The sequence below is a fragment of the Aspergillus nomiae genome (genome assembly GCF_001204775.2).
Source record: "Aspergillus nomiae NRRL 13137 chromosome Unknown contig00013, whole genome shotgun sequence".
Lineage (NCBI taxonomy): Eukaryota > Fungi > Ascomycota > Eurotiomycetes > Eurotiales > Aspergillaceae > Aspergillus > Aspergillus nomiae.
Genome location: NW_015378068.1, coordinates 967 through 20404, shown reverse-complemented (window position 1 = coordinate 20404; position 19438 = coordinate 967). Strand labels below are relative to the sequence as shown.

At 50.0% G+C, this 19438-nt stretch overlaps 9 protein-coding genes across 9 annotated transcripts; 4 read left to right on the top strand and 5 right to left on the bottom strand.

Moving 5' to 3' along the window:
• Positions 1–417: 417 nt before the first annotated feature.
• Positions 418–912, bottom strand: ANOM_001209 (uncharacterized protein; the record flags this gene model as incomplete). The annotated part of the gene is made up of 2 exons (XM_015546466.1): positions 418–740; positions 831–912. The coding sequence occupies 2 exons, from the start codon at positions 910–912 to the stop codon at positions 418–420; spliced, it is 405 nt and encodes a 134-aa protein (XP_015411424.1).
• A 599-nt stretch (positions 913–1511) lies between these two features.
• On the bottom strand, positions 1512–2045 carry ANOM_001208 (uncharacterized protein; the record flags this gene model as incomplete). The annotated part of the gene is made up of 1 exon (XM_015546465.1): positions 1512–2045. One exon carries the CDS (start codon positions 2043–2045, stop codon positions 1512–1514), a length of 534 nt encoding a protein of 177 aa, XP_015411423.1.
• Positions 2046–2861: 816 nt separating this feature from the next.
• Positions 2862–3663, top strand: ANOM_001207 (phospholipase/Carboxylesterase superfamily; the record flags this gene model as incomplete). Its single annotated transcript, XM_015546464.1, has 2 exons — positions 2862–3117; positions 3182–3663. The coding sequence occupies 2 exons, from the start codon at positions 2862–2864 to the stop codon at positions 3661–3663; spliced, it is 738 nt and encodes a 245-aa protein (XP_015411420.1).
• Positions 3664–3840: 177 nt separating this feature from the next.
• Positions 3841–5804, bottom strand: ANOM_001206 (uncharacterized protein; the record flags this gene model as incomplete). Its single annotated transcript, XM_015546463.1, has 3 exons — positions 3841–5209; positions 5268–5403; positions 5459–5804. 3 exons carry the CDS (start codon positions 5802–5804, stop codon positions 3841–3843), a joined length of 1851 nt encoding a protein of 616 aa, XP_015411419.1.
• Positions 5805–6354: 550 nt separating this feature from the next.
• On the bottom strand, positions 6355–8280 carry ANOM_001205 (serine/threonine-protein phosphatase 2B catalytic subunit; the record flags this gene model as incomplete). The annotated part of the gene is made up of 5 exons (XM_015546462.1): positions 6355–6418; positions 6475–7382; positions 7439–7696; positions 7762–8093; positions 8163–8280. 5 exons carry the CDS (start codon positions 8278–8280, stop codon positions 6355–6357), a joined length of 1680 nt encoding a protein of 559 aa, XP_015411422.1.
• Positions 8281–9815: 1535 nt separating this feature from the next.
• Positions 9816–10418, top strand: ANOM_001204 (uncharacterized protein; the record flags this gene model as incomplete). Its single annotated transcript, XM_015546461.1, has 1 exon — positions 9816–10418. One exon carries the CDS (start codon positions 9816–9818, stop codon positions 10416–10418), a length of 603 nt encoding a protein of 200 aa, XP_015411421.1.
• A 658-nt stretch (positions 10419–11076) lies between these two features.
• ANOM_001203 (Voldacs domain-containing protein) lies at positions 11077–12058 on the top strand (the record flags this gene model as incomplete). Its single annotated transcript, XM_015546460.1, has 3 exons — positions 11077–11363; positions 11447–11566; positions 11623–12058. 3 exons carry the CDS (start codon positions 11077–11079, stop codon positions 12056–12058), a joined length of 843 nt encoding a protein of 280 aa, XP_015411417.1.
• Positions 12059–12410: 352 nt separating this feature from the next.
• Positions 12411–14914, bottom strand: ANOM_001202 (uncharacterized protein; the record flags this gene model as incomplete). The annotated part of the gene is made up of 2 exons (XM_015546459.1): positions 12411–13977; positions 14046–14914. 2 exons carry the CDS (start codon positions 14912–14914, stop codon positions 12411–12413), a joined length of 2436 nt encoding a protein of 811 aa, XP_015411416.1.
• A 1850-nt stretch (positions 14915–16764) lies between these two features.
• ANOM_001201 (putative carbonyl reductase) lies at positions 16765–18076 on the top strand (the record flags this gene model as incomplete). The annotated part of the gene is made up of 3 exons (XM_015546458.1): positions 16765–17189; positions 17270–17653; positions 17710–18076. Coding segments are annotated over 3 exons (993 nt in total), but the record flags the coding sequence as incomplete, so codon positions are not given.
• Positions 18077–19438: the final 1362 nt, after the last annotated feature.

Genomic DNA, 19438 nt, shown 5'->3' with positions numbered 1-19438 from the left:
GACTGGGGCTTCATCCGAGTTTCTCTTTAGCGCCAAGTGACTTAGTACATGATTCTATGTATCATTGATCATCAACCGCTGTCATGCTTTCTTCTCGCCTTTATTGTCCCCCTTCATTCCCATCTCCGAAAATGCCTGACTAAGGGTTTCCATCGTCCCACGCCTCCTAAGTCCCTGCGGGTCTTTTATCTTCATGATTGAGATATTCGCCTTCTTGAAGCTGTCCCAGTCTAATGAAAAGGCGCGAAGGAAAATTGGGACCAAGCCATGAGAGGCGCACAACTCATCCTACTGACCGCGTTCTTCCTTCTTCTTCATTAGGTCATCTAGGTGGCCTTTGGGAGTGCTCGGTTGCAGGGGTAGTTTGAGGATCTTGACAACAAGGGTCTCTGAAAAATAGGGCTCTCCAAGAAGATATCAATGATGAGTTGATAGTAGCCGAGCTCGCGATCCAGACTTCGCTCCAAAGAACTTCAAATCGTGTATGGAAACTTTTGCATTATTATTGAAGTAACCGAATCCGCTGAGCAGACTGTTCAATGCATCGGTACGACCGACGGAAGTCTCCGAATAGGTACCCCAGATTTGCAGAAATTTCCCTTTATGAGGACCGTGCAGAAGACGTCTGGTCCAGACATCCTTAGTCAATCTTACATCCGACGGTCGGCCTTTCAGCGTGATACTGGTGACAACGATATCCTGTAGAGAGGCTACCTTTCCTGCGCCGGCCATAATCCAACCTACAGTAGAATAATATCAGTAATAAGCTCCCTTTTTCTCCTAGACTCTCTCACTCGTGTTTATCTTTATCGGAAGGACCAAAGACTTACCCAGAAGGTAAGATACTGAAAATGTCTCATACCCCCCATTCCCTATGTCGAGAACCACCCTTTCGGCCTCAGGGAAGTCCATTATTACCGATAATGTTTCGGCATCAAGATTCGAAGGGACTCTGGGGCGCTTGGGCAATGACTTGAGTTTGGTGACGGATCGGAGGCTAGCCGTATGATGATAGTAACAGCATGATCTTGCTCACAATAAATACGGTAGGTCAGATAAATGCTGCGATCTGTCAATAATCGGACCGCAGCTTTCATTGATTCGGAGTCCAGAAAAAAGAATAATCATCTGGGTGAACAAAGAGAAGATGAAGAAGAGGAAAAGTGAATGGGGACAAGGAGTTCGAGATTGATATTGGTCAAGGAAGAAAGGTAAAAGAAAAGGAAAGACCAACAGGAAGGTAGGAAAAGGAAGGAAGTTGGAACACGCAGAAGCCCGGAAGAGCAGGTAGAGAGAATCCTTCACTCTTGGGTCGAGTGAATTACATAGATTAGGCGTAACACATATGTAATACTGGAACAGTATTCAACTTTTTCCAGCTGTTAGAGTTCGAGAATATAACTGAATGTTTCTCTCATCATCTCTTTTTTCATGAGAGAGAGGATAATAGCCTGCCTATAGTAGCTGATGGACAATCACACACTACAGTGTCGAAATCTCGTAGCAATAGGTCACCGGCGTTTCCTAGTTTTAGGGGCGAATGACTTCTTCTTTAACCCACCCCAACTTTGTTCTCCTAGGTGGAGTCCCTTTTCCTCAACTAGATTTGCGAATTGCTTGTCCTTTTCCAGCTGCTTCAAGTCGATACCCAGTGCCTGTGCCATTATAGGCGCAAGATCGTGGGCGGCACAAATGCGGAAGTCGCCGCTCTCGAAACGTTTCTTGTTACGTCGATCGAGACGCTTATTCAGTTCCTCTTCAACAACTTGTGAGAACTCCTTGCCGTAAATAATGGTCATCTTGATCGTCTCTGCTTCTTTTGGAGTAAAATAGGGCTCGCCGATGAAGGATGGGTCAATGACCTTCTCGAGCCGTTTATTGGAAGCGGGCTTGTCAAAACTCTTGAGATCAGCGATTAACACATGTATTCGATACCAGATATTTGGAAAGGTTGAGGAGTCTTTGAGGTTTTCGACTGTGGGACTTGGTACGTCGGCGGTATCCTCAGAATTTATGTTATCCGGTGTGGATGATGATGGAGCCATACTGAGAAAGAAGGGAAAGGAGAAACGGGGCTTTTGAGCTTTTCATTTCTCGTCAGACTTGTAGGAGCTTTTCGAAAAAAAAAAAAATATGGTTAATGAGGAGTTCCTGCAACAAGGAGGTACCAGACATCTATGGTTGCTTCCTAGCCCATTGCTTCATTCGGTTGTCATTAAGACGTGGGCGGTCATCTTACTTGGCGGTACAATACCATCGCTATTACAGGCAGAATATGTCTTTGTTTGTAATGTTTAAGCTCATTTAAACTCTGCTCCTCTTACTACGCCAGCGAGAGCGGGATGGACATGTGCTGGGAACTATAACGTTCATTGCTTTGCTTTCGGGGGATCAAATGCCGAAACCAGAGTTAACAATAGCAGAGAGATTGTAATGTAGGATGACTCAGTTTGCCTGTCAGCTGCACATTAAGACGATTTCTTGGTTTGGCGGAAGCTCGAACATGAGCACTGATGGAGAGCAAGGTAGATGAACCAGTATAGTTAGGGTTTACCATGGGTAATTTATGCATGTGCATAGCTTATGTAAGTAGAACTACACTATGCAGCGATATCAATATCGATATCAAGATCTATCGTCATCTTTGATTAAATATCTGGTCTACACTACCTTAACGTCCATAACGCCATTGAGAACCTGCGAAACCACTACTTCTCTTAAAATCGTTTCTACTCACCTACTACAAACCCACAACAGAACTACAACCCCCGCCGCCTCTGTTAAAGCCCAACTAAACGCACATCATCAAATCACAACTACCCACATACTAAAAGGAAAGCAAGAGAGCCAAAAACGCAAAAATGCCAACAAAGACACCCACTCAATCCGACTTCCCACCGCACCTAACCGTCTCGATCACCTCCCCAAACACCACCACAACAACCACACGCCCACCGCCCAACATCCTCCTCCTCCTACACGGCATCGGCGACACCAGTGCCACATTCAGTACCTTCGGCCGCGCCTCAACCTCCCCGAAACAACCGTGCTCACCCTCCAAGCACCAACACGCCTCCCCTTCGACCTGCCCGGATTCCACTGGGGTGACGATATCTCGTTCGATTCCCGCACGGCGCGCTGGACATGGACGCCGGGTTCGCGCGCGCAACGCGCACGATAGTCGACGAGGTTATTCGCGGCGTCCTCGTTCAGAAATGCGGGTATAAATTGCGGGAGATTATGATTCTTGGTTTCGGGCAGGGAGGTATGGTGGGGCTTGTTTGTGCAAGGGAATTGGGGGTACAGCCAAGGGTTCAGGATGTGGGTGATTCTGGGGCGAATGATGGTGGTGGGATTGGGGGCGACATTGCGTTGTCGGGAGTTATCTCCATTGGAGCGCCGTATCCGATTTCGGGGAGTGTGGTTGGTGAGAAGAATCGGACGCCGGTGTTGCTTGTTGCTGGACGGGATTCGGAGGTTGTGAGTGATGGGGCGGTTAGCAGGACGAAGGGAGTTTTTGACTTCGTGGAGGTCACGAGGTATGCTAGGAGGGGAGATGGGATGCCCAAGTCTAGGGAGGAGATGCTGCCTGTTATGAGGTTTTTGGCGCGCAGGTTGAGGAGTTGGCAAGGGGTTCCGGAGGGGAGTGTGGAGATTTCTTAGGGTTGTTTTGGGAGTTGGTAGAGTGAATCTTATGCATGGTGTGTAGTGATGATGGGTGTAGAGTGGGTAAGACGATTTTGCGACGCTTTGGTGATCTACTGGAATCTGGATTGCTAGAGGCAACATGAGGCGATGGTAAGTATGGTACATTGCTCTACACGGGTCTATGCGATGAAACTAGTCCACCTGCTCCAGGGCTTTTCTTGCCCGATCGATTGTCTTCCTGGCCTCAGTTTCGCCGACGTCCTCGTTTTGTGGTCCACCTTCTTGCACGACGGTGTGCAGGTGCTCCTCCGTCTTAATCAATGCTGTCCGGCCCTCCTCCCGGACTTCGTCTTCAAAGAAAGCGCGGGCAGATTCCCACTGCTTTTGTTGCCGTCGTAGGGCGTAGATCAATCCAACTGCGACAATTGTGCCGGTCTCGTACACCGACGCTGTCGGGACGGAAACATATGTCAGTGCCGACAGAGCGGATGTCAAGGTAGTGGTTGACATGCTGAAAAGGACTAGCCTTTGCGCCATTGCCTGCAGGGAGGGTACTGTCGTCTCGAGTAGCCGGTTGCGACTTGTGGTTATCTGAGTCGGCCACAGTTCATCGGATTCGGGTTTATCACTCGTGGAGTCGTTAGAAGGCTGTTGTGCTGACCGAGAGGCGTCCTTTAGCTGCATCCCAAGACCGGCCTGGTGGAATCTTCCCGCAGTCCAGATCACCTCTTTCTCTGCACGCGGCAAATAGCTCTTTTCCAGAATCTCCGACGTGATCATGCCTACGTCGTCCACATGCCAGAAGAGCTTCCACCAGGCAAGGCCCTTCCATTTCTTTGTCGCAAACCCTTCCTCGAGTGAGCCACGCAATTCTGTATGCCCCCTCTCGGCCCACTCAGACACTGAACGGTCTAGGTTCTCTCGGACCTCATCTGAAAGTATAACTGCTTTTTGATCCTGTAATAACTTGTTCTCATCGGCAACAACTCCAGTCTCTGCGGCGTCAATCAGGGATGTGATTAGAGACTTGAGGGAGGGATCGAGAGCCCCTTCCGCCCGCAACGACGACAGCCAATCTTGAACAGCCTGCACACCGCTTCCATTCCAACCACGTTCATAAAGAGAGGCATTCTGCACGGATTCGCGGAACTTCTCGAGGGCTTCGTCTGCTCGATCGATGTCCACGAACGCAATTCGGTCGTTGCTTTTCTGTGGGGCGGTAACTGCCAAATCGATGGCCCCATAAACTGAGCTTGTCTCTTTCTTCAGGTCCGCGCGAGAGACCAAGCCATTGTACGCAACCAAACCGTCTACCCCGCGGCCGCACACAACCGTTCTGTGGACTGGGTATCGTACGGCATTATGGCGGCCGGAATGTGAAGTTGGGATCGTCACTGTAGGGACGAGAAATGTATCTGCCGTGAAATGTGCATCTGATAACTCTGTCTCAGCACCCAAGGTAGACACTAGGATCTCGAGATTGCCTTTCTTAAGGATGGGGGAGGGCACGGAGATAGTAGGGAGAAGATTGTTCGGAATGGACTCTGATACTTCGCCGTATCTGTCGAGCGTCAGTAAAGCCTCCTATTCATGTCCCTTTTGCTGCAATCTAAGCATACCGAATGAGCAAGCCCTGTGTAGGATCAGAATCGTAGGTATCCAGTGCATCCTCCCAGCTCTCTCTTGTATTTAATGGATCGGCGAGTAACAACCGAACAAGCTTGCGCGCGGCAGTCGCATCATTAAGACCGAGAACTATTTAAATATGAACAAATATATCTGAGAGTACTGTTGTGAGGAAGAAACCCACCAGCAATACGGATTATGGGTGTTTCGCTCTCCAATCCGCGCAAAGCAAGCTGCAATCTGCTGATATTCACCTGCTCTGTAGCTACACCCTGGATCTTATTTAGGGCATCATACAGCTCTCTCAACCGCGGTGGCACATGTCGGGCGTGGATCACAGACGATGTAGTGATAGGACGAGAGGAGGAAAAAGAGAGACGATTAGCTTCTAGCCGGGAAGAAACGATGCCGTTCCGACGCGTGGACAGGGTCCGTCTCCGTGTTGCGCAGGATGGGCAGTAATAAGCTGCGGTTTTGTCCCCAGCACGCGGCCAGCTCTTAGAGAGCGAGCCGCGCAGTTTGAGAGGCATTGATGGGTGGGGAGAGGGTATCTGGCGGGAAAGGTGGACGGTATCAGTGATATATGGATTTGGAAGGGCGGATAATTGAAGTTGGTGTTGTGTCTTGGCGGCCGCGGAGGCCCGTGACTGCCGATTCCTAGCATTACGGCGAAATAATCCTTGCTACACTATAATGCTCAATATGGAAGAATTTCGTAACTAGACTAAGAGAAAAAAAAAAAAACTGCCTACAAATACCGCACAGTAATAAACAAGATAGGGGTGTGTCATGGTGTATCGATTCATCAACTCATGGAGCCAAGACGTCACGGACGCCTCGATAACTACAACAATAGTCTCTGTCGCAGTTCCAATACTCAATGCAATAACAGTCTGTCTCCTTGTGACAGACAGAACATAAGATTATGTAGCTGGGCCGTTCGTCAGAGGAAAAGCTCCTCGTTATATCGTCCGACTCAAAGGCGCTTTATACAGGTACGGATCAATATTTGCACACCGAGAAAGACGGGTTGAGCAGGCACAAAATCAAAGTGGAATGCTTAATAATAGTATCCTTTGCTCATGCTTCTCGACTCTCTCGAGCGGCATCTCGCTGCCGCCGGCTTCTGCCCGCGCCCGCAGACCTGTGAGAGGTTAGAGTACGCTCTTTCAAATTGTTTCTTTCACCATGCAGACTTACATGCTAATCCGCCGGGCCACGGTAGCCAATCCAGCGTCGTTATCTGCCTCACGTTGAGCACGCTCCAAGGCAGCCTGCCTTTCCTCCTCACTCCGCTTGAAGACCTCTTCACTACTCGGCGGAAGACGCTCGTTTTGAATGTCAACCTTCCGGGCATCCTCAAAGTTCGTAATGGCCTGTTTGATTCCCTCCGCTCCAAGCATCAAAGTACCGGCGGGAAGGCGACCACCGGCTGCTGTCTTAAGCTCCGTGACCCTTTCGGACTCCTCACGCAACACTTGGAAGACTCGTGACAGACGACCGATGGCAAGAATTTTGTTCTTAATTGCACGTCGCTTGAATTCGCTGGATTCAACGTCCATAGGAACAGGGGGCGAGGGCGGGCCCGTAGGTGAAACGGTCGTAGGGGTGTCATCTTCCAATTCCTCCTTGGAGCAGGTGTTAAGGATAGCAATCAGCATGTCCGTAATCTTCTCACCGACGAAGGGAAGAGACCAGGTGAACACATCCATGAAGTTTGGCAGCCAGTACGGGTGTGGTGTGCAGTTGAATTGACGGATATTCATCACGTTGTTCTCGTACTTCAGGACGGCAGCTTTGTTATTGTACACATCCAGATAGTTGGGCGCACTGAATATGGTCATCACGCTAGGGAAACCGGTGGTTCTTGTTTTCCGATACATGCGGTATCCGGCATCCTGAGCCTCATGGGCACGAATAATGGAGAGCAGGTTGTTCTTTTCCAGGAAAGCGCAGGCGGCAGGGTACGAGAAGAAGTAGGAGCATCCTCGAACACTGTTGTGGACAAAATAGTCTCCAGTCTTCTCCTGTCCAAACTCTTCCAGGGGATCAGCCCAAAGAATGTCGCACATCAGGCCATGAGTTGGGGGCTCCCTGAAACGATCAATCTGCAGGCTGTATCAGTACCTAGCAGTACTACTATCACGGAATTTGCTTCACATACCGACTTGATATCCTCGAGTGTGTGTAATTCGGGGCTTAAGCCACCGTGGATACACAGGAATTGCTTGTTCATGACCGCCGCCAGCGGCAAAGAGCAAAAGGATTCAATGCAAGCCTCATAGATGCGCTCGCTATATTTGTGCTTACACTCCAGTTTAAAGGTGAAGTAATCCGTCAAATGCCTGCACTCGTGGTTACCTCGCAGCAGCCAGAGCGTATTCGGGTACCAGATCTTCAAAGCCCAGAGGTAGAGAACACACTGCACAAGGTCAGACCATTTCCGCTACATAACTCAGCCACGGCGAGACAGCCGAAGGAACTCACTTCAATGCTAAAATAACCTCTGTCAACATAGTCGCCTAGGAATAAATATCTCGTCTCAGAGGGATCGCCGCCGACTTCGAAAAGTTTCATCAAATCGTAATATTGTCCGTGAACGTCGCCACACACTGTAATGGGGGCATCCATCTCGAGCAAATTAGGCTCTGCCTTCAACAACTGCGTACCCGCTTGTATAATCCATAGCGCCTGGTCTTCAGTAAGACGACCTTCACGATAAAAGTGCTGTTTCAGAAACTGGAGGTTTGGCTTGGAGGGGTCCTCAGGGGACCAGAACTGTTCGTCCGTCGGCGTCTGCAACGCCGGCGCTTGTACCTCTGCAGGATCACACAATTGTCAGGATGAAAATTACAGAAACAGGAGGCAAGGGATGCGGCATATCCTACCTTTGACAACCCGCTCCATGGTGGACACCTGGGTGCCATCTTCCATGGTATGTAACGTGAAGTCAATCTCCGGGACTGGCTTCTTCTCCGTCACCGCTCGCGCTATTGTGCGGTCCATCTTGAGCCAAATTCACTAGAAGGCTCACAACTAGGATCTTGAAAATCGCAAGAATCCAAGGCCGCAGTAAATAGAGCGGGAGCGAAGAAAAGGGGATGGGAGAGGGGGTGGAAGCTTGACAGCGCGGAGAACCGATGTTTGGTGGGGTTAGAGCGCGGCGGGATCTCACACGCGAGGCGAACGCCCGAGTTGAGGCTGAGATATGGTTGACCCTAAGGTTAGGAGTGTGGCACGTTTAGAGGGGAAGAAAAAAGTTTTTGCAAATAAGAAGGGTTCCTTTAATCCAGCAGGGTAAAAAAAAGAAAGCCAATGAAAGGACACCTAGCTAAGTGGAGTGAGTAAAGGGGGTTTAAAAAAAGTAGACGTGGGTCAGTGTTAGAATAATTAAGAACAAGAAACAAGGAAACAGTCGAGGCCGGATCTGAGGACTCTGAGATGCTGGGCAGGGGCTGAATGGTAGTGAAAGGTACAGTCCGTACGGAGCAGTGGTAACCGATAATGCCCGGTTACTAGTAGTAGAGATGCTCTTTCAAACTCCAATGATATAACATGCTAAACTAAATATAGATAGCGCATAAATTGACATACAGTTCTAGGTCATAATATAACTCATATCTGACATTTTGAGATACTAGCGTGTACCATATAAGAGTCTAGATCTACTAGATACCTGGAGGACTAGAAATTCCACCATAGACTTGTAAAGGTAACAGTTAGTATCAAGAATTCTCCATATCCCACAACTAGGTATATTACTATGCCTCCCTTATTGGTCTACAGTCTACCTGTCAATGATTCGGGTGACACATTGGATTCACTTCGGTAGATCTCATTCACACATACAGAGGGATGGGGGTACTTGTTCATCGCCTGCTGTGTTATTTGCGTTGCAGACCATGGTGGATCCCTCGAACCCAACGTTGCTGGAGAGAGGTAGAAAAGCTCATCATTTCAAATCAGATACAGAGATAATATATGACTAGTTTGCGTTGCTAAAAAGGACAAAGTATGTCTTGAAACAAATAGCAAAATAAACGAGTAATCGCTCTGTAAGCATCACAAGAGAAACCCAGATTACTCAAGATACTGTACTTACCCCTTCAGCATTAGTAGTTATATCTTTCAAGTTCGAAAACAGAACTTCAGATGCAGTATCACCAGATCAAGGTCAACATCTTTCAGCGCCAGCAGTATGAAAGCAACCCAAGGCAACCAGGGCAAGATGTCCAACAAAACTAACCCCAGTGGGAAAATGAGGGTGGGGGTCGAGATCAGCCAAATCACATTGAAGTCAATCTAAAATTTGGAGATCCACGGATGGCATAAATTATGACGGGTAATTTATCAACACTGTACTCCGTATTTGCCGTACTAAAAGGTACCGATGGCGTCACGGGGGTTTCCCCTCAATGAATCCGGAGTATAACCTCTGATTATCTTGAACAACAACCACCCCGTGTTCACCCTCAGATCGTTGTCTAACTATCTTCCTTCGAATAATTTCTCCCGAATCGCAATTCTCCCAACTACCAATAATGTATGAATCCTACCGTAAGTCCCCTCTGACCCCCTTCTCGCAGCTTATCCTGACCATCTATCTGTCCATTTGTCCAGGCCCACATCCACTCCTGGCACAAGTTCCCCTGACCGTCTCTCCTTTCATCAACCTCCCTTCCTCAGTCACCCTTCCTTACACCTACAAATCACTTCCCTCCACACTTCCGGCATCCGTAACAGTCGACCCTAGCAATCCTGAGACTAAACCCCGCTATGTCGTCTCCGCGAGCGGTGAGCACGCTGCATCCCCCGAGGAAATCCTAGCATCGTGCAAGTCCCTTGAAGAACTTCTCAACAAGAACCGCACGGATGCGGAGAAGGCCATACAAAACTGGGAGGAGTCCATTGTGCAGCGCGACCTCGCGGAGAAGAGACGAGTTGCGCCCGGGTGGTTGGACCGGGAAGAGAAGCTTCTACAGCCGAGCAGATCTATGGCGAGCCCAAGACCCTCAGGACAACCAGAGCACAGCTTGCTGGACAGCTTATCTACGGATCCAGATGCGTCGAAGTTGCCATCGATGAAGCCGCGCGACGAGGGTGAGGAGCTGGATAGAGTGTTTGGTGGGCTGAACGTAAAATGATTGGTCTCGACCAATTGAGCGTCAGGTACGATCACCACCCTTGACGTGGCAGTGTCGTTTAGCTTCCTCTGCTGTGCTGTGCCCCATCAGGGAAAGTCACCGATTGGACCACTCCAATCGACCTTGCGGTAGAGTTTGCAGGTTTAGCTGCACCCCATATGCAGATTGCAGAGCTTTGTCAAGTGAGAACTGTGCAGCCTCAGCACAGACGAAGCTCACTATGCCGCACTATCGCGTAGAGTCGGCCCATATGCAGGGAGTATACTATGGGGTTAGAATCATGATCTTATGTGGGGAAATATTCTTTACAGTCGGGCCCAGTCTTGATCTTATCTTCAAGAGGTCTAACACCCATCGCCTGCGGGTCTTGGTGTTTACAGGCAATGAACAAAATGTATTATACTATTTAGTGCTGCAAAACCTATACTTCCATTATCCTATAAGCTAATTCTTTGTGACATATGTCTAATTAAAAGCAATTATCTTCGAGTAAAGGCGAACTCCCCCACCCAGCAACGGCAGCCCCTCCGCCTCAAAGCTCACCTCCGCCAAAGCTCCCCGGCAGAAATATTAAACCACCGCCAACTAAACCTCCCTCAACCAAACAACCCGCAACTCACCCCTCAACAGCCCTCTTTAAACAACCCCAAAAAACAAGATGGAACCGCTCCAAACACCACCAGAAACCTCGTCCTTCGTCCTCCTCGCCGACCACCAGTCGCGCACCCCATCCTCCTTCCACTCCGGCCCCGCAGTCCTCCACTACCACAGCAAGCACTGCAAGCTATCCATCCTGGAACACGAGCTCCAAGCCAACCCAGTGCTAAACTCCCTCCGCAGCGCCGATGCGACAACCACCGCCAACGGAACAGAGCCCCAAAACGGCTCCGACGCCGAAGGCAAAGAGATCGTCATCGATGGCGTAGACGTCTGGGTGACATCCGAGTAAGTCTCTCTCTCACCCTACTTCAAAACTACAAACTACCTGCAATTGATGAGACTAATGTGATCTTTGGGGGGAAATTCAGTAAATTCCTCCTCTACAACCCGACCCACCAAAAAGGCCTCTCCATTCCCTACCCTAGCATCTCCCTGCACGCAGTCCAGCGCCTCACGCTCCCAGATACCGACTCCGAGGTGCAAGGCCTGTACATGCAGATCGCGCTCCCCGAGCAACCTGGCGCCCAAGAAGATGACTTCGAAGATGTATCACTTTGACCGTTGTCCCACCCCCGGAGTCCCAGCAGCAGCAGCAGTCCGAGGAGGATAACAAGCCGGACGAGACGCCCACGCAGGCGCTGTATAATGCCGTCTCGGCGTGTTCGAATTTGCACCCGGATCCTATGAGCGACGATGAGGATGAGGAGGGTGGTGGTTCGGGGCTGTTGTCGTCCGGGCTTGTGGAGATGGGGAGTGGGGATGGGGGATTGCCGCCGCCGATGGATGGCAGTTCGGGGTGGATTACGGCAGACAATATGCATGAGTTTTTTGATGAAGAGGGGAATTGGATTGGGGGTGGGGAGGAGCCAACTTTGTCTCTTGGTCCTGGGGCCGGGACTGTGAGGGCTCGTGAGGGGGAGGATGGGGATGGGGATGAGCATATGCAGGAGGAGGAGACTAAGTGGAGGAGGACGGATTAAATGAGTGAGGTTTTGGGGGTATGTATAGATGTGGCGTAATCAATGGCTGGTTTGGTTCAGATCTAGGATTGGTGCTCTTTGGATGGGTAGGTGAGAGGATTGCATCCGTGTACTTCCTTACCAGCCTAAGGCCGGACAAATCTACTGTGATGCTTGGAAAAGCGTAAAATATAATTACATGCTATATTATTGGTATTTCGGTTTTACTAACTACGCCTATCTAACAATACAGTGGATATCAATCGTTCGCCCGTACATCAAAGACCAAAGAAATAAAGCATCTGTCCTGCCTGAACACCCAAAAAGCATAGAATACAACACGTAATAGCAGCTACCTGAGCCCGCCATACAATTATTCTTTCAAAAACCCGTCCCCATCATAGAGACTGCCTGGCGTCGCAGCGCCGATGCCCAACCCCACCGCCCTCTTAACGGGCGTCGAGAATTCCGGTCGTGCACTCTTGAGACGTTCTGGCTTCCGAGGTGACGACTCACCGTGCAGCTCTGCAGGCCCGGACTCTTCGGAGATGATGGATATTGTAGACTTTTTGGTGGGACGACGGCTCGGGGTGCGACCGTGGTCCTCCCATATCGGGACGATGCGGTTCCCAGCCCTGCTGGAACTGCGGGAAGATGGACGCTCTGACGGCTGGGTGTAATTTTGCTGTTGTGTAGGGAACGAGCTGTCCAGAGCCGGCTTTTCCTGCTCATTCATATGTTGGCTGTAGGGCCGCGGTGAGCTTGTGGTTATGCTTTTGGCGCGCTGCACAGAGTCGACTGACTTGCGGTTTGATCCATGCTTCACGCTCTGACTGCGAGGGCGGATCGGTGGGCTGGTGGCGTTGGCACCGTTTTCTAGTAGATGTGACCTGGCGCTATTTAAACGTGGTCTGGCTGGCTGGCTGCGTGGTCCTTTGACGGCGGACCGGCGAGGACTGCCTGGACTCGGGGCATTTTCGTACGCCGTTGGCGAGCCGCTGTACTTAGGAGCCATCCAAACTGGAATAGGCCTGTCAGGCGAAGGGGTATCGATCAGGCTATCTCCGAAACTAGGGGGCAGTGTAGTGATGATCTCAGGAAGGGTTTTGTCCATGCCAGTGTTCAGCGTACTCAGCACACTATCTATAGAATCATCTCGACTATGCTTCCGCTTCTTAGACGAAGCCAAGTAGGTTGAGTTTCGGTACGAAGGTGGACGACTGTCAGAGATCTCTGTGATGCGTGTTACGTCTCCTTGTGGGTCAGAGCCGATCCGGCTCATCGAGAAACCGGAGACACTTGAGCGCAAAGACGAAATATTGGAAGCCGATAGATCAGACATCTGTGATGCGTGCATGTCAAGCTCGTCTAACTCCTCCGGCTCCTCAACCATTGGAGCAAACGTAGCTCCTCCAAAAGTAATAGGTGGCTGGATTGATATCCGGACACAGTTCTGTCGTCGATGGCCTTTTCGGGGACGGTTGCCGCTTCTCATAGCGGAGGCTAACGGGGGTTTGAGATAACCATTAGAAGATGGCAAGTGCGACTCTTGGATAGGTGAAATGTTGGTCCACCCTTGAGCACTTGAGCGACTGAAGCCCGCAGACATGCCTCCATAGAATGGGTCATTTTCCCGCCGCTGGCTTCCATACACAGAGTGTCGTTGCAGTTGACTGAAATGTGGCAGCAAGGCTGGATTACAACCCGCCATGCGCTCCTGGTCAGTTTGCGGAAGAGATTCTCTTCTAGGCGGGCGTACGTTGAGGGATTCGCTTCTTCTCGGGGGCGCGCTAATTCGTTCCATGGAGTGAATTGGACTGCGCGCTGTTAAACTTCGGCGGGGAGAAGTACGATCCGGTTCGAGTCTCTCCGCCTCACCCGGCAATGAGCCTGCTGGGAAGACAAATGGGGCTGGTGATCTGGAGTAGAAAGCAACACTCCTTCCAACGTCGTTGGCACTGTAAGGGGCGAATGTTGGACAGGGGGGCAAAGCTGGCGAAGTAAATACACTATCCATGCCAGCTGAAGCCTTCTGCTCTCATTCATAATAGAGCTATCAGCGGTTTCAAGACTCAGCGACGAAAACCGCAAAGAGTCATTCTTGGAGAGTCGAAACCGGTTCGGCGGGTAGGCACATGGCGGCGGCGGCACTGGTTGATCTGGAGCAACACCCGGCCTTTGAGCGATAATGCTTGCCGTTCGTGGCCGCGAGCAAGACAAGTCGAATGATTGGTATCTGTCCTCCAAGACAGGGAAGAGGCCACTCGAATGATCCCTCTGGTATAGTGATGGTCCTGGTCCTGAAATTGGCCGTATACTTAGATCAGCATCGTGCTTCTCCTGTTCCCTGTCTGGTGTATTTCTGGGTGAAGTTTCTGTCGGCAATTCAAGAGCTCCATCAACTGCAGAGATCGAAACGTCATCCCTTGGCGAGGAGGGCCTCCGAGAGGCAGGTGGCCCATCGATATTCTCGGTCAAAGGTGTCAAAGAGTTTATCCGGTATGGCCTCAGCAGTCTCGATTGTCGATGGCAGCCGGACAGGGAGCGGCACAATGAACGGCCCTTCTCCGTCTGCGGAGATAGGGTATCCGAGTCGTCCTGTGAATGAGCTAAGCTTTCGTGTGATTCCAGCACACCCCACTCGTTTGGTCGCCCGTATGGAAGTTGCCCGTACTGCCGGAGCATGGAGCCTTCTTCCCGAGACAGGTCGGTCAATGTCTCTGCGGGGAAGGTCTGCATCCCAAGTAATTGCTTCCCAGAGAACCGGCGCCGTCTCTGGCGTACCCTAAGCCATGCCAGAGTGCCACTTACTCCCCCCACGATGCAGATAGCCGCACAGACTACTGCTATCGCGACAACGGACGACAATTCCAACATCGTTGATTCCTCTTATGGTGGCCGACAGACTTTGTTGATGACCAACTTAGGAGCCCATTCATACAGAGTTCGATCCTATGTCTGCTTGATAACTCCAAAGGCAGCGTGCTGCTGCCTGGAAGGGTTCGTGGAGAACGTCCGGGCGGCTAGGGAACCTCCTGTCGGTGCACACAAACACAATCCACGATAGCAACGCAGGAGGCAAAAGACAAAAACAGATGCAACCCGGAAAAAAAAGGTAGGCGTCTGGGAAAGGGGGGGGCGTCTGTTATGGAAAACCCGCTCGAAGCTTTGGAATGTGGTCACATTACAATTGAGTACGCGAGGAATGCTGCGATACTTGAATCCCCAGGCTCCTTGTCCTCAGGTCTATGATGACAAAGTAAATCATCAATTCAGGGGTACGATTCTAATATACAGTGGCGTATTCAAACAACTAAAAGGTTTTCCCTGACACCTGTATGTCCACGCCGTGGGAATGGGGCGTTTTTATGCTTAGGGTTACCCAACAAGGAGTCATCCTCGGAAAAGCGTTGTCACCCTTCCACGCAAGAAAGTCGATGCTGTAATTTGCGCACCATGAGGTCAGGTAATTCACAATCATGGATCATATTTCCGTTGTGCTGCTAGAAAGATTCGTTGTTCTGAATACAATATATAGACATTCGTGGGCACAAGATAGGGCACGACGTGTCTATACGCCGGTAATTGCTTAGTAACCACAGGCATGCATACCACCGAATATTCCAGGGAGTCCCAAGCGTGCATCCAAGCCAACGGTCTTGTCCTTGCACGATACGTAGTTTCGGTGCGAAGTCCCGTATTATAGGACTATTGGGATCATACAGTCCAAATCGAGGACCTGTTGGCACTGTTTGGCCATGGTATAATACCTGCAGACCAATGGCCATGGAAGATCATATGCAAAGATAGAGCGAGTTACTCATTTGGCGTACTCAAACGCGACAGACGGAACGGACTCAGGGAATGAGGGACCGTCATGGTTAGTTTAGTGATGGTAGTCAGGATCGGATCCTAGCAACTGCGGTAGATAAATGCATCGTCTGATGCACATGAATTAGCGTTCAACTGCCAGTTGTCATTCGGTTGGCGGGTAAACTTGGTCTCGTCGAGGACAGGTCATTGGCCGGGGGCGAGATGCAATGTAGGGTGACAATGCGCGTATGAGTGCTGGAATGATCTTCAAACGGGAGCATGTAGGAGGGGCATTTGTTTTGCTCGCCGGCCTCAGGCAGCCCAGGGATCACGGGACTTGGATCCAGGGACGAGTGGAATAGCATCATTGAGACCCACTTCAATCTCCCCTCTCACAATCTCACCCACTCTCTCTTTCCCCCACCTTCTCCCGGCACCAAGAGACAAAGCCATCCACTTTTTAGTATCAAACTTAATCATCACTCAAAGGAGATGAAAATAAGCCCAAAGAAACGTCGAACACAAAAAAAAAAGGACCTGTGGAAACTGATCGGTCTCACCGCAAAATGACAGGGCAATAATCCATGGGAACCGTCGAATTTTAATCTGCCCAGACAGGAGTGAAAGTTCGCGCGGATTCCCTCCCCCACGTCTGTCACAATGAATCCCGCCTTTAAGACGTTGGTTCCCTCTGGGTCCGGGGCGGCATAGCGTCATAACCCACCGGGGCCCAGATCTCGACTTTTCCCAGAGCCACTGGGACAACGTACGTGTTGAGATGTGGAAGGTCCGTCGCTATTGAACCTTGTTATAGTGTGTGTGTGTATGCAACGCAAAGCATGAACAACATGAGAGACAGCAGAAAATCAAATAACCAAAAAATCTAAATATGAATAATCATGTTCACCCGCCATAATCTCTCTCACCGATCCCAGCTAGTACCCTGTGTGCGCAGCTCCCGTGCTTATATATAGCTATCTGTTGTCGACAGTTCGACTTTTTCTTATCTTCCTCTCCCCACTCCTACCTACTACCTCTTCCTTTTCTCTCCCCCGTTATTTCCAACGTTCTATAGAATATCCCGTCAGAATGGCTGCCAACCCCATCCAGAATGGTCTCTTCGTCCACGAGAACACTACTCCCCCCGAGCACCCCAGCTTGCTGAGCATGTTCTCTCTGAAAGGCAAGACCGCCATCGTTACTGGTGCTGGCGCCGGTATTGGTCTCGCTGTCGCCAACGGTCTTGCGGAAGCTGGTGCCAACGTTGCCCTGTGGTGGAACACCAACGACAAGTGCCCTGAGCGTGCCGCTGAGATCGCCTCTAAATACGGTGTTCAGAGTAGGTTCTTGCTCATCCGTTACGTCTCTTCACCGTCCTGTGTCTATATCATGGCCTGAGCTTTTACTGAATGTATCCAGCCAAGGCTTACCAGGTCAACATCACCAACGCCGAGGCCGTGCAGCAAGCCGTTGACCAGACCGTGAAGGACTTCAACGGCCGACTGGACGTCTTCATTGCCAACGCCGGTATCCCCTGGACCCAGGGTCCTATGGTTGACGGCCCTCTTGCCCACTACACCGACGTTGTCAGCATCGACCTCGACGGCACCTTCTACTGTGCCAAGGCTGCTGCCGCCCACTGGAGAAGACAGAAGGAGGAGGGAACCGATCTCAACGGCAACAAGTTGACCAACTTCACCTACGGTAGCTTTGTGGCTACCGCTTCCATGAGCGGTCACATTGTCAACTTCCCTCAGATGCAAGCTGCCTACAACGCTGCCAAGTCGGCCGTTATCCATCTCTGTAAGTATTCCTCTGTTTCTGATCTGTCTCGGACTCTACCAGGCTAACGCCTCCAGGCAAATCTCTTTCGGTTGAGTGGGTTAAGTACGCCCGTGCCAACACCGTCTCCCCCGGCTACATTGCGACCGAAATCTCCAACTTCGTGCCCCAGGAGACCAAGAACATCTGGAAGGACAAGATCCCCATGGGTCGTGAGGGTCGCCCTGAGGAATTGAAGGGTGCCTACCTCTACCTGGCCTCGGATGCCTCGAGCTACACCACCGGAGCAGACCTGGTTGTCGACGGTGGCTACTGCGCTCCATAAGTGATATCCCTTTTTAATTTATTATGTCCCGGCGATTCTTTTACATCTTGGGTTTACTATACATAACGGCTTCAAACGATAAACAATAGACGGCTGAACGATCTTTGGATGTCCAAAAATGTATTGTGTGTGAATTTGGAAAAGTAAATTCGGATCTTGAAACCCTGGTGGCGTTTTCCTTAGGGTTCCTGCACCACGATCAGGCCTTAAAGTCACGGCCGTGGACGGTGACACGAAGCCTTGCAGATGTGGCTTGCAGCATATCATCTCTTGGCCCAAGGGCATTGGCGCGTGACTCCCGCAAATGTCCGCCACTTGCCAGGTTAAACGTAATACTTTTCTTATCAGCCGTAACCGCCCTTAGTAGTTCACTGACAACCCCTCTTCATGTCCACGCCCAACCCTCGGGACAAAAATGTCATACTGCAGATATAGTTTCCCGAACAAACAGATATATCAATAATAATAGTCCTTTATTTATCTCACAATCCTCGTTGTACTTTATCGACCATAATCCTGACCGTTTGTTGATTTTTTCTAAGCATAGCCGCCGTGCCCTAATAAATTTATATATTCCCGACTATTACTTCCACACTGCTTCTCGACACACAAGACGAGGAAACGGGTCCATCTGTATTGAATCCAAATGAAAAATACAATACTCATCATAATCAACCAGCCGTATAGCCCAACGATATGAACTACATGCACAAAAAATCCTGAGACTATAAATCGGTCTCCATGCCAGCCCTAACTACCAAGACTTGAATTGATGGGGTAGAAGGTATGCCTCAAACCACTCATAAAAACATAAAGGGAAAACGCTAGTGCAGTATATAAGAGAGAAGGCTCTCCGGAAAACAGCATGTACGCAGATTTAGAATCCTCGTTTCAACACCTGCGACAACTAATACGCTCATTTACTAGTCACCATTGGATATGAAGAGTATTCCCTTAAGCTGTCTGTTTTTACCTTAATTAAGGTGCTCCCAGCGGGATATCATGCTGGAAGATCAGCTTCCCGGTGCCTCTCATGTTGCCAAGTACGGGGCTGTAGTGTAGTGAAGTAGGATGTGATTCAGCTGGAAGAACGTCAGGTAACTCTTAGCAGCAGTAAGCTTGAGTTAGATGCCCTGGTCAAGCACTCGAGGCTTCAAAGTGTTGGGGAATATATGTAGAGGAGGAGTGTATTAACTAAAAGCTGCGGTTGCCACTTAAAGGATATGGCCTATGGAATAGTAATTTCCGTGAGTATTTCAGTGAGACACGCCATACAAGTCAGGACGGTGATAAGATTTACTACGCCTTATTTGATACTCCTGAGCTCACTGGTATTTTAAGTGTTTATTTACGTTTATCTATAGTTTACTCTGGATGCAGATACCTGTTCTGTTCTAACTGGTCTTGTAGTCTAGAAGCTACCTACTGCTATTTTATAATTTCTAGATAATAGACTTGAATGGCCTGGAATTAGTCTCATG